This window comes from Archocentrus centrarchus, chromosome 6, assembly GCF_007364275.1.
Source record: "Archocentrus centrarchus isolate MPI-CPG fArcCen1 chromosome 6, fArcCen1, whole genome shotgun sequence".
NCBI classification, from domain to species: Eukaryota; Metazoa; Chordata; class Actinopteri; order Cichliformes; family Cichlidae; genus Archocentrus; species Archocentrus centrarchus.
The window spans coordinates 7,000,919-7,012,778 of record NC_044351.1 but is presented as its reverse complement, the minus strand read 5'-3'; the positions used below and the strand labels follow the sequence as shown (position 1 = coordinate 7,012,778).

At 39.1% G+C, this 11,860-nt stretch overlaps 1 protein-coding gene across 1 annotated transcript; it reads right to left on the bottom strand.

Annotated features, from left to right (window-relative positions):
- Positions 1-1,519: 1,519 nt before the first annotated feature.
- ftsj1 (FtsJ RNA 2'-O-methyltransferase 1) lies at positions 1,520-10,401 on the bottom strand. Its single transcript, XM_030730846.1, has 11 exons — positions 10,303-10,401; positions 9,735-9,876; positions 8,412-8,481; positions 7,664-7,784; positions 7,496-7,574; positions 7,350-7,402; positions 7,223-7,276; positions 5,930-6,032; positions 5,480-5,563; positions 3,430-3,533; positions 1,520-2,858 (listed from the first exon to the last, which is right to left on the bottom strand). The coding sequence occupies exons 2-11, from the start codon at positions 9,853-9,855 to the stop codon at positions 2,685-2,687; spliced, it is 963 nt and encodes a 320-aa protein (XP_030586706.1). The 5' UTR covers positions 9,856-9,876; positions 10,303-10,401; the 3' UTR covers positions 1,520-2,684.
- Between the last annotated feature and the right edge of the window lie 1,459 nt (positions 10,402-11,860).

The window sequence follows — 11,860 nt, the reverse complement described above, 5'->3', positions numbered from 1 at the left end:
TCTTGCTTAGATGACAGCTTTGCACAGCTTGGCATTTTCTCAGTCAGCTTTATGAGGTAGTCACCTGGAATGGCTTTCAGTTAACAGCTGTGCCTTTTCAAGAGTTAATTTCTTGAATTTCTTGCCCTCTTAATGTGTTTGAGACCATCAGTTGTGTTGTAAAGAGGTAGAGTTAGTATACAGTGAAAAGCCCTATTTGGGTAATGTTCTAATTCATTTTATGGCAAGAATTACTCAAGTAAAGAAACACAACAGTCCATCATTGCTTTAAGAAATGAAGGTCAGTGAATCCCAAAAAATTTAAAGAACTTTGAAAGTATCCTCAAGTGCAGTCGCAAAGACCATCAAACATTATGATGAAACTGGCTCTCATCAGGACCACCCCAGGAAAGGAAGACCAAGAGTTATCAGCACCCCAGATAAGAGCCCACCTAAATGGTTCACAGAGGTCAAGCAGCACACACGTCAACATCAACTGTTCAGAGAAGACTGGTCTGGACTGGTCAAATTGCTGCAAAGAAGCCACTTCTGAGGAAGAAGAACAGGATGAAGAGAATGCTTGGGCCAAGGAACACAGGGAATGGACTATAGACCAGAGGAAATCTGTCCTTTGGTCTGATGAGTCAAAATTTGAGATTTTTGGTTCCAAATACCATGTATGGAGCAGGAAGTAAGTGTGTGTGTGTGTGTGTGTGTGTGTGGGGGGGGGGGGGGGGGGGGGGGGGTGTGCTTTGCTGGTGACACTGTTGCCAATTTATTCAAAACTGACACACTTAACCAGCATGACTACCACAGCATTCTGCAGCAACATGCCATCCAATCTGGTCTGTGCTTAGTGGGACCACCATTTGTTTTTCAACAGGACAGTGATCCCAAACACACCTCCAGGTGTGCCAGATAACCTGGCCTCCACAATCACTTGATCTAAACCAGGGGTGCCCACACTTTTTCAGCTTTATATTATTTAAATTATTATTATTGCATATTTTGTGCTTTTAGGATAAAGTATATTTTAATTGAATTTAAATTTCATCTATAACACATATTAGTTTGTCTTGCATAACTGCATTAACCCACATTGCACAATTCAACTGTGTACATTCATTTTTGTTACCTTAGTCCAATGAGGAAAGTCAATGTCATAGTTTTTGTGGACAGACCGAAAATGCCGCTCTACGTTTCCCTTCTTTGGAATAGCAATGGCGCTCTGACAGTTGAGGCAAACGCACTTCAAATATGACATCGTGAGAAAAAAAAAAAATCCTCCTCCCATTCCGTATGGAAGTGGTAAGTTTTGGGTTTCTTATTGGGGTGGCTGTAGCTCAGTAGGTAGAGCAGGTCACCTACTGATCGGAAGGTCAGCGGTTCGATTCCTGGCTACTCCAGGCTACATGCCAATGTATCCTTGGGCAAGATACTTAACCCCAAGTTGCTCTCTGACCGTTCTGTCGGAGTATGAATGTGTGTGAATGTTAGTTAATTAAAAAGCACTTAGCTTAGTAAAAACATGGAAGTGCTTGTATGAATGGGAGTGCATGGGTAAATGTAAAAACGTGTTGTATAAGCGCTTTGAGTGCTCTGACTGAGTAGAAAAGCGCTATATAAGAACTAGTCCATTTACCATTTATTTGGACCGGCTACAGAACTCATTTTTATAGCCTTTCCTTTCTTCAGTTTTGTTTAAAACAAACTGGAGGCTAGCTTTGCGACACGACAGCTTGTTAAAGTGGTTAAAGCAAATCTAGCGTGGTTAAATGCACATGCGTAGGGTGCCGTGCAATCTACATTTTCTCCCCAACTTCACTGGGAGTTCCATGCGATCTACCTGCACTCCTCTTGCGATCGACCAGTAGATCGCGATCGACGTATTGGGCACCCCTGATCTAAACCCAACTGAGATGGTTTGGGATGAGTTGGGCCGCAGAGTGAAGGCAAAGAAGCAAACAAGTGCTCAGCACCTCTGGGAACTCCTTCAAGACTGTTGGGAAACCATTTCAAGTGATTACCTCATGAAGCTGCTTGAGAGAATGCCAAGAGTGTGCAAAGCTGTTATTAAAGCAAAAGGTGCCTATTTTGAAGACTTTAAAACATATTTTGGTTTAACATAAGTTTATTACATGATCCCTTATGTGTTCCTTTATTGTCAGGATGACGAACATGAAACATTGAGTTGAAAATACCTTCTGCCATTAGAATTATAGACTTAAAACTTATAACTAATACAATCCATTATTGTTGCATGGCGATAAAGCTTAGTTTAAAGGTTACTTACAGTACAGTTGCAATATTAAGAATACTAACTATGAGCATGGTGCATGCTTTTATTTCACTTTAAAAAAATTAATTCATTATAGTGTAATAATTGTGGATAAGTTTCATCAAATAAAAAATTCTGTTTGCCTTAAGATAACTTTTTGAAGTTCCTCAGTAATTCTTTCAAAGAATTCTGCATTAAATCAGACCAACCAATAAGAACATGCTCCTCTGCTTAGAAACACATCCGAGATAGCCTCCAGTGTTTTTGCTAATGGATATATCACTGGCCTCATAGAAATTAAACTCATACCCATCTTCTCTCATCAGGCAGGAAACCACAGTTCTTTTAATGGAAATCGCCCGCTCTCTTCAGGTGTGTTTTGATTGTTTGTTTCTTTTTAAAAAGCGCCAACAGCATCAGTCGTGGATCAGGTTGATGCAGAATTTGGCTCTGGCTCATCTTGGCTCTGGGTGGGACAGAGTGATGGAGCGTCCTCTCTGGACAGCAGGTTCATTTTGCGAAGATGGCAGGCCTGCTGGTATGGGGGGTGTATGGGCGGCTGAGTCGGGGGAGTATACTGGTACTGTTTACCAGCATCAAGCTGAAGAAAGGCAAGAAACAGCCAAGACACAATGATATCAAGTAGAAAAATGCATTCATTGCATCGAAGCAACGACAATGTTATCAATGAAGTAACCCTTTTAGGAATAAACAGTACTTCTGTCTCCCGTTTCTCCATTAATATATATGAACGCTATTTGAAAACTCACTAATAAATTACTAGAAATTAGACTTAATGGGGTGCATGTCAGATTAGATTTTGACAATGCTGGTGAAGTACAACAATTATTTACTGCAAAAAAAAAGGAGTCTTGTCAAAGTATAAAAATAATAATTATCAATTTTCTGCACAGGTAAAATCACCAGTGTACACAAAATCTCAACAGTAAAGAAGTTATTATACAGAAAGACCCATTTCAGAGAATTTTTTATTTTATTATTGGAACTTCATTATTGGTGCAATAATGAGCAGTATTTTACATTTTAGAATGTAAAAAAAAAGCTAAGCTAACTTGATGGAGGTTCTCAAAGTGATTCTTGTTTTAAATACACAAATTACGTTTGATTGGCCAGCTTGACTCAGTAAGGATCAGGAAGATAACATAGCTCACCTGCAGAGGGTAAGTTCTGTCAGAGTCAAAGGCGCTGAGGTCACCACATGCCAGGAAGGGAACAATGACACGGTTCGGACCTTCTAACTGGTTAAAATCCACATCTGAAGGACAGAAACCAGAAGCCAGTATGAGAAATTTAAAGAGAGTGAATTATACTGTGATTTTATACAGCCGAAAGAGACTATGCAAACGTTATTCAACATTGTTTTATGAGGAAGAAAGAACACTGAGTAACACTGAATATAACTTTGTGTGCAAGAATACTCCATCTTTAAGAATTGTCAAATGTGAACCAGGATTATTGTTTAATTTGATTCAATTTTATTTATACAGTGTCAAATCACAATCGCATCAAGGCGATTTATACTATAAGGTAAAGACTGTACAATAATACAGAGGAAGCCCAACAATCAGATGACTCCCTATGAGCAAGCACTTGGCGCCAGTGGGAAGGAAAATTCCCTTTTGACAGGAAGAAACAAGAAGGGCTCAGGGTCACCTGATCCAGCCCTAACTGTAAGCTTTATCAAAAAGGAAAGTTTTAAACTTAATTTTAAAAGCAAAGAGGGTGTCTCTCTCTTGAATCCAAACCAGGAGTTGGTTTCAATGAAGACAGGCCTGAAGGCTAAAGGCTCTGCCTCCCATTCTACTTTGAAATACCCTAGGAACCAGAAGTAAGCCAGCAGTCTGAGAGCAAAGTGCTCTATTGGGGTGATATGGGACTATAAGGTCTTTGAGATAAGATGGGGCCTGATTATTCAAGACCTTGTAGGTGAGAAGAAGGATTTTAAATTAAATTCTGGATTTAATCCAATATGGGAGAAATAAGCTTTCTTTTTAGTCCCTATCGGCACTCTTACTGGAGCATTTTGGATCAACTGAAGGCTTTTCAGGGAGCTTTTAAGACAACCCGATAATAGTGAATTACAAAAGTTCAGCTTAGAAGTAATAAATGCATGAACTAGATTGGTTTCTCTCAAAATGGAATTTAAGTTTGAAGTATTAATTAATGGTACGACTTCTTTGAGAAGTCTTATAGGAATGGGGTCTAATAGATGGTTTGGAGAAAGTAACTATTAAAGTTATCCCAGAAAGATCAATTGAGAGAAAAAGTCTAAATAAATATCAGCAGTATTGAAAGTAGCTGTACATAATGATATGTCCATGAGATGGTTACGAATATTTTTTTCTCTAATGGTTAAAATTTTGTTTGTGAAGAAATTCATGAAGTCATAAATAGCTAAGGTTACAGGAATACTCAGATCAACAGAGCTCTGAGTCTTTGTCAGCCTGGCTACAGTGCTGAAAAAAGAAACCTGGGGTTGTTCTTATTTTCTTCAATCAGTGATGAATATCAGTGATAGTGTCCTACCTTTACAGAGGGTTTTTTTGTTTTTGTTTTTTTTTTTTTTAAATAGAGCAATGATTAAATGAAGATCTTCTAACTAAGTGACATCCTATTTCCTCTAAAGCTGATGACCCATAAGGTATAAAGTGCACATTTGTGAGTTATACCACAGCATCACGCACTTCTGATTTGAGGCTGTCATTTTCAGAGGAGCCACAGTATCCAGAGTCATATGCAGTAAAGAATTAACCCACGAGATAATCGATCTCTGTGGGAACCGAGTTTAGGTAGTTGCTCTGCACTGTGGTGGCACATGGCACAGTGGAGGAATTCCAGCCTTTAACTTATTTTACAGCACTTTCAGAAAGACAGTTGCTGTAATGAAATTTATTCCCCACTGCTGTGTAATCCATTATTATAAATTTAAATGTTTTTGAGTTACCATAAAGATGTCTGTAAATTTTAAAGACAGGACTTACAACTAAGACTATATGGTTGAAAAAGAAAAAGAATGAAAAAAAAGTGTACAAGACTTGTTCTACTATTTTTTTAAAGCATGACTCATTTGTACGCATAGAACAAGAGTTTGTTAAATCAACCTTATGGACACAGGGTATTCATTCTGACCCAAACACAGCTTCCTGATCCAGTTCAGACACCAAGGTAAAGGACGGACATGGTTTAAGAGCTCAAAATTACCATAGGAGTGATCCAGCAGAGGGTTGGACATGTTGGGGATGTAGCCTTTGGGAGGAGAGTAATTCTGACAGACCACAAAAGCCTCTGCACACAGAAAAACAGATCATGTGTGTAGTTTGTCAAAGTTCATGCAAAGGTTTGAAATGTGAATCAGTGTGTGTATAACCAAAGTGATGGGGGTGGACAAGAAAAAAACCCCAAAACAAAAAAACCCAAAAAGCACCACATTAATGCTCCCTCGATGACAAAGTCCTTCTGTGGGAAGCTGTATATTTTGTGTATCCCAGTGCCTGGTTGTGATTGTTGATGAAACATGTTAACAGAAACCACAAATAACATACTTGTTTTTTGGGTTTGATTTAAATAATTAAAAATAAATACAAATGAAATGGGGATGAGATTTTCCATCTGATAGACCCATGTAATTGGGCTGTGGTTGCGGTGACTCACCGATGCTGGAGTTCCTGCTGCTGCGAGGCTTGGTGCAGGTCACACCACTGAAGAAGATCTTCAGCTGGGAGTATAGCAGGGTTACATCTTTACCTCGGAAGATCTGAGACACATTAAAGGTCCTGGTTAATACAGGCCAATCTGACAAGAGACATGACACAATGTACCAGTGAATGAATTATTATTTACACAGTGGTGATTATTAGTGATTTTAAAACAGCAGATAGCCCCTTATAAACAAGACTACAGTATTTGTAGAGATTAAATTGGCAAGGGTTTTGCTATATTTATCCATATAAAGTCAACATTCATTGTGCATTTTGTGTACCATCTGGAACAAAATCTTTCTGCAAAATAGAGGGACAATCCAATCAGGACAATATCTGCACTTCTGCTGGGGTGACAGTTAAGACTATCTAGCAAAAGGGTTGGGAATGAAACCACCTTTAACAAATATCCCCCATACCTGCAACTTATCTGAAACAAACTGAGGCAGGTTTCACCAAAGGTAGAACTTTTTTTAGTCTGCTACACAACATTATGAAGTGCTTGGCTAGCTTCAGTAGGCCAAATTCATCGCGTCAAAACAAAAAAACAAAAAACAAAACCAAAAAAAAAAAAAAAAAAAAAAAACATGACTGACAGAACAACCACATTAAACTGCTCAAAATGTCTGCTTCTTCTTGTCACTATTGACAGGGGTAACAGGTTGTTGTAGAGGGGCATCCCTCCCTATTTACTGTGACTGGGCTTAGGAGACAGATGTATCTATACAACAAAGTGAGCAGTTAATAATGATAATGGCATGAACTGACTGCCCTACGCCAGGAAAAACCTCTTTAAAAAATAGATAAATAAAAAATAGTTGAGGAGGAACTGCATTATGGGGGGAACCTGAGGGCTTAATATGGTGAACCACATCCTCTAAAAATGGCAGTGTCAGAAACAGAAGCTGAAATGAGAGCCCTTTATCAGTGAAAAGTGCAGAAATTTATTGTACATGTCAGAGGAGGTTTCTAAACAGAGACCATGAGGCATTCAATTCAATGGGCAGACCAACAGTACAAACCAAAACTACGGATTTAAACTGAAAAAGTCTGGTACAGGTATCCGTGGATGGGAAAGACTGTGTAGGCTCCAGCCCCATGTAACTCTAAGACTTTCAGAAACTGAATGGATGGATTTTAAATGCATTGCCACCTTATCATAGACCTCTGGACAAGACTATTTAACACCAAATGACATTAGAGCAAATATATGAATTATTAAGAAATCTTAAAAAGCTGGACTCACCTTGGCCACAAACGTTCCTCCTGACTTCAGGACATGAGTGGTGATGTTCAAAGCCTGAGAGACAAACAGCTATCAGTGTAATATCACACGATATCTGACAGGTGAAAGCAAACATCTCCATACTCACAGCCAACAGGAGCTGAGCCTGGATGTACTCATCCACATCATGGAGTCCAGTTACTATGAAAAAGAAATAGGAAAGAGGATAAGAACAACTGGGAGACAATGGAGACTTCAGAACAAGTGAAGACAGAGAGGAAGTGAGCCTCTCACCATCTGGAGCTCCATCACACACCACCAGGTCAGCTGGCTGACCCTCAAAGTGGCGGATTATTTCCTGAGCTGTCGACACCTAGGAGAAAGAAGACAACAATAGGTCTCCACTCCTCCAAGTGAACTCATCGTTATTACTGACATTATTGTGTTCATTATGTCCCCCACCTTGGTGATGTCTCCCTGTATCTGAGTGACGCCAGGCAGAGGAGCCATGGCCTGCAGGTCCACTGCCACAATCTTCACTGCTTCACTGTTTTCACCCTTTTCACCTGTCTCCACACATCCTCTTAAAAAAAAAAAAAATTAATTCTGGGAAATATTAAGTAAGTAAATACATTTTATTAATATCACATTTAAAAACAAAAAGAGCTTTATAATTAAAAAACTAAATAAAATAAATCTTTAAATAATAGTAATAAATCTTTATCTTATACGGGGCATTGATACAGCTCCTCAGTTCATCCTCTGTCTGAAACAAACCACCATCTTTAAGCCTTGCGATTAGCTGCGCTTTGCAAATAGAAAGTTTGAACAAAAGGTGGTACAGCCAGACCTGTGTGACTGAAATTACCATAATAAGGAGCTCCAGTCTCAGACATCATTAAAAAAATAATTCTAAAACACAAAATTTTAAAACGTCCTGAGTTTTAGGTCCACAGGGATTACTTACACTGACCTCATTTGGTCGTGCTTAATATCAATTGTTTTCATCCACCACTGTAACTGTTTATATGCTAGAAAATGAGGACTAGCATAATAGGCTCACCTTAAGATCCATGTTATTTCTTTAATAGTATATTTAAAAAAACTTATTTCATTCTTTTATAAAAAATGTAATTGCAATGCAGATGATTTCTGCTCAGACAGCATATGTTCAGCATATTCTTGCATAGTTCAATAAATAACATGCTACCTGAGTTTCCGACTGAGAACCTGACTCCAGCTGCCGGGGGCTGCACAGAGATCCACTGCTCTGTTTACACCTAAGAAGGAAGAAAAACCAACAGACAGCAAAACAGTACATCTATTATGTTGTCCATTAGTCTGCAAAAAATAATGGGCAGTGCTGTGAAAAAATATTTGCCTCTTTCTTGATTTATTTTTTTCTCTCCAGATCTGTCACACTTGCATGCTTCAGATCAAACTAATTTTAATATCAGACAATGATAACCCAAGTAAACATAAAACGCAGTTTTTAAATGATGATTTCATTTATTAAAGAGAAAAAGCTATCCAAATTTACCTGGCCCTATGTGCAAAGGTAATCGCCCCCTAAACCTAATAACCGGTTGTGCCATGCTTGGCACCAAGAAGTGCAATCAAGTGTTTTTGCAATAACTGTCAATAAGTCTCCACATCCTTGTGGAGAAATTTTGGCCCACTCTTCTTTGCAAACTTCAGGAACGCTGGAGGGTTTCTGAGTATGAACAGACTGTTTGAGGCCATGCCAAAGCATCGCAATCTGATTTAAGTAAAGACTTTGACTAAGCCACTCCAAAATCTTCATTTGGTTTTGTTTATTTCTGAGTGATTCAGAGGTGGGACTTGCTGCTGTGTTTCGGATAATTATCCTGCTACATAAACCAAGTGAGCTACAAAGCATGAACTGATGGCTGGACAATCTCCACCAGGAGAGCGGAAATCATGGTTCCATCAATTACAGCAAGTTGCCTGAAGCAGCAAAGCACCCCCCGACCATCACACTGAGACCACCACATATGATGTTCTTTGTATCAAAGTTTTATGCCAGATGTAATGGGGCACAAATCTTAGTCTCTTTCTTTTTATTGAATTCTGGACACTGACCTTAACTGAGGCAAATGAAGCCTGCGATTCTTGTTGATGTTATTCTGGGTTCTTTTGTGACCTCCTGATGAATACCGTATATTTACTCTGGAAGTAATTTTGGCCACTTCTGGAAAGGTCCACCACTGTTCCACATTTTCTCCATTTGTGAATAATGGCTGTCACTATAGTTCGCTGGAGCCCCAAAGCCTCAGAAATGGCTCTGTAACCCCTTCCAGACTGATAGATGTCAGTGACTTTGTTCCTCACCTGTTCCCGAGTTTCTTTAGATCGTGGCATAATGTGTTGCTTTATGAGGTCTTTTAGCCCATTGCACTTTGTCAAAGTAAATAATACTGGCTGAGAAGCTACACCAGGTTATATCTTTTTTTCACATATTATCTACCTAACTATTTACAAAAAACTTTGTCAGGTGACCTGTGGGTCTTACCTGTAAACAGGTTGAACTCTTGGTCGAGTTGCAGCAGTTTGAAGGCGCTCCTCGCTCTCCAGCCCTCCTCTTTGGCTAGGCGGTAATAAATGTCCCTCTTGTCTTTAGAGGACCGACCCATCTTGACCCCTGAACCCTCTGACTGAAAACGCACACGAATAAACATTTAAAAAGGAAATAAAACAATTTATACTGGCTTCTCTTCTTTCACAGCTATCATCGCTATGATGCAAATTTAGATTTAGTTTCTTGAGAACTGGCCATTGCTACATTCGGATTTCGTTTACTACATTTAGCCAACTGATTTAAACAACAAATTCAAAATATACCGTAATATCCGTAAAATTTATATATTTTATCATCTGGTGGAAAAGCTCGAAGATAATTCAGGGATACTTTTTGAATTGAGTTCGGTGTCGAATGTCTGTCCGTACTTGTTTAAAGTTAGGTTAACGTCTCTAATTATATTCGCATTTATAGAATACAAAAGACTTAAAACAGAATAATATAAAAAACATAAACCTAATTTAAACAGATTAATGAGACATTTACATCCAGATTCACTCACTATTCACGTGTTGTTAGTGGAAAGGCTTGTAAACGCGTCTTCTTCTTTTATTTTTATTAACTTCCGTTCCTCTTCTTCTTTATTGTTATTGGCGGTTGCAAACGCAGCATTACCGCCACCAACTGGTGTGGAGTATTGAGTGAAAAGCCCCCCCCCCCCCAGCCCCACACACACACACCCACAAGACGTGTCACTCTTGTGATTCTTCGGATCACTGTCTTTTCCCCACCTGATACAGTGTGGATCCCCTGCCCTTTCTTTGTAAGTTTGCACAATTACAAAGAAATGCACAGCATCTATTTTTTATGGTAGTTTCATTTTCATGGAGAGAAAGAGACTCTCAACCAAATATCCAGAACAACACACATTGCATAAAAGTTAGAAATTGATTCCCAGCAAACAGTAACCTTCAGGGAACGTTCCCTAAAGGTCCTTGGAGGTTTTCAGATAGCCTGAGAAAATTAAAACAGGTTAAACAAATTAACTTTATGGGATTATGTTTTAACTTCATGTGTGCAAAAATAAATGATAAATGTAATTATATTTTGAAAAATAATGGGTCTTATCACTAATTTGAATGAGGAGATTATTATTTTTTCTTTTCATTCGTTTGAAATCACTGAATGTGCTATTGGACATTTAGATCTGTATCTCCAACCACTTGGTGGCAGTGGTGTATCAAAATGTAGTTTGCCAACTACCATCCATCCATCCATCCATCCATTCACTTCCGCTTATCCTGTTCAGGGTCGTGGGGGGGCTGGAGCCTATCCCAGCTGTCATAGGGCGAGAGGCAGGGTACACCCTGTACAGGTCGCCAGCCTGTTGCAGGGCCAACACAGAGAGACAAACAACCTTTCACACTCACATTCATGCTCTCATTCACACCTATGGGCAATTTAGAGTAGCCAATTAACCTAACCCCAGTAAGTGCGTGTCTTTGGAATGGTAAATGGTAAATGGTAAATGGACTAGCTCTTATATAGCGCTTTTCTACTCAGTCAGAGCACTCAAAGCGCTTACACAACATGTGGGAGGAATCCGGAAATCAATGCTTATACTTAACCAGCAGTTTCAAAATTGCTTCTATGTCTCCTATGGCCCCTGGAAGACCCTCAGCAGTGTTTGCTAATGTCTCTAGCTTCATGTTTCTCAAAACAGAGTCGCCAATAACCAGAGTTTATTCCTGGTGTTGCCAGGTGGGGAAATACTGAATTTCCATTCACTTCACTCATGTTCTAGTATTTATTAATCTAGGCTCAGTGTTTTCTTATTGTCAAGTTCTTGTCTCTGTGTTGGATGTTATCCAGTTCAGTCTTCTGTGTTTTGTATTTAGTTTTACTTACTTTTTATCATTTAGCGCAATTTATTTCAGCTGTTCCTCATTCCACATGTGTCCTCTTCCATTGATTGCCCTCTCTGTGTCAGTGTATGTGCATTTACAGTCCCAGTTTCTATTTGCTCTTTGTCAGAGTATCTGTTTACATGTCTGATAATCTGGATTCTGTTGGCCTTTGCTTTGTGTACTTTGTATTTTTGGATCACATCAACAATCACA

Bases quoted from the DNA above. Each gene is read 5' to 3' on its own strand.
- ftsj1 (XM_030730846.1), bottom strand. From the start codon at position 9,855: ATGGGTCGGTCCTCTAAAGACAAGAGGGACATTTATTACCGCCTAGCC. The intron at 7,785-8,411 runs GTAGCATGTTAT...TTTTTTTTTAAG, and splicing joins GTTCTCAGTCGGAAACTCAG to AGGATGTGTGGAGACAGGTG. The intron at 3,534-5,479 runs GTAATTTTGAGC...TCTGTCCTTCAG, and splicing joins TCTGCTGGATCACTCCTATG to ATGTGGATTTTAACCAGTTA.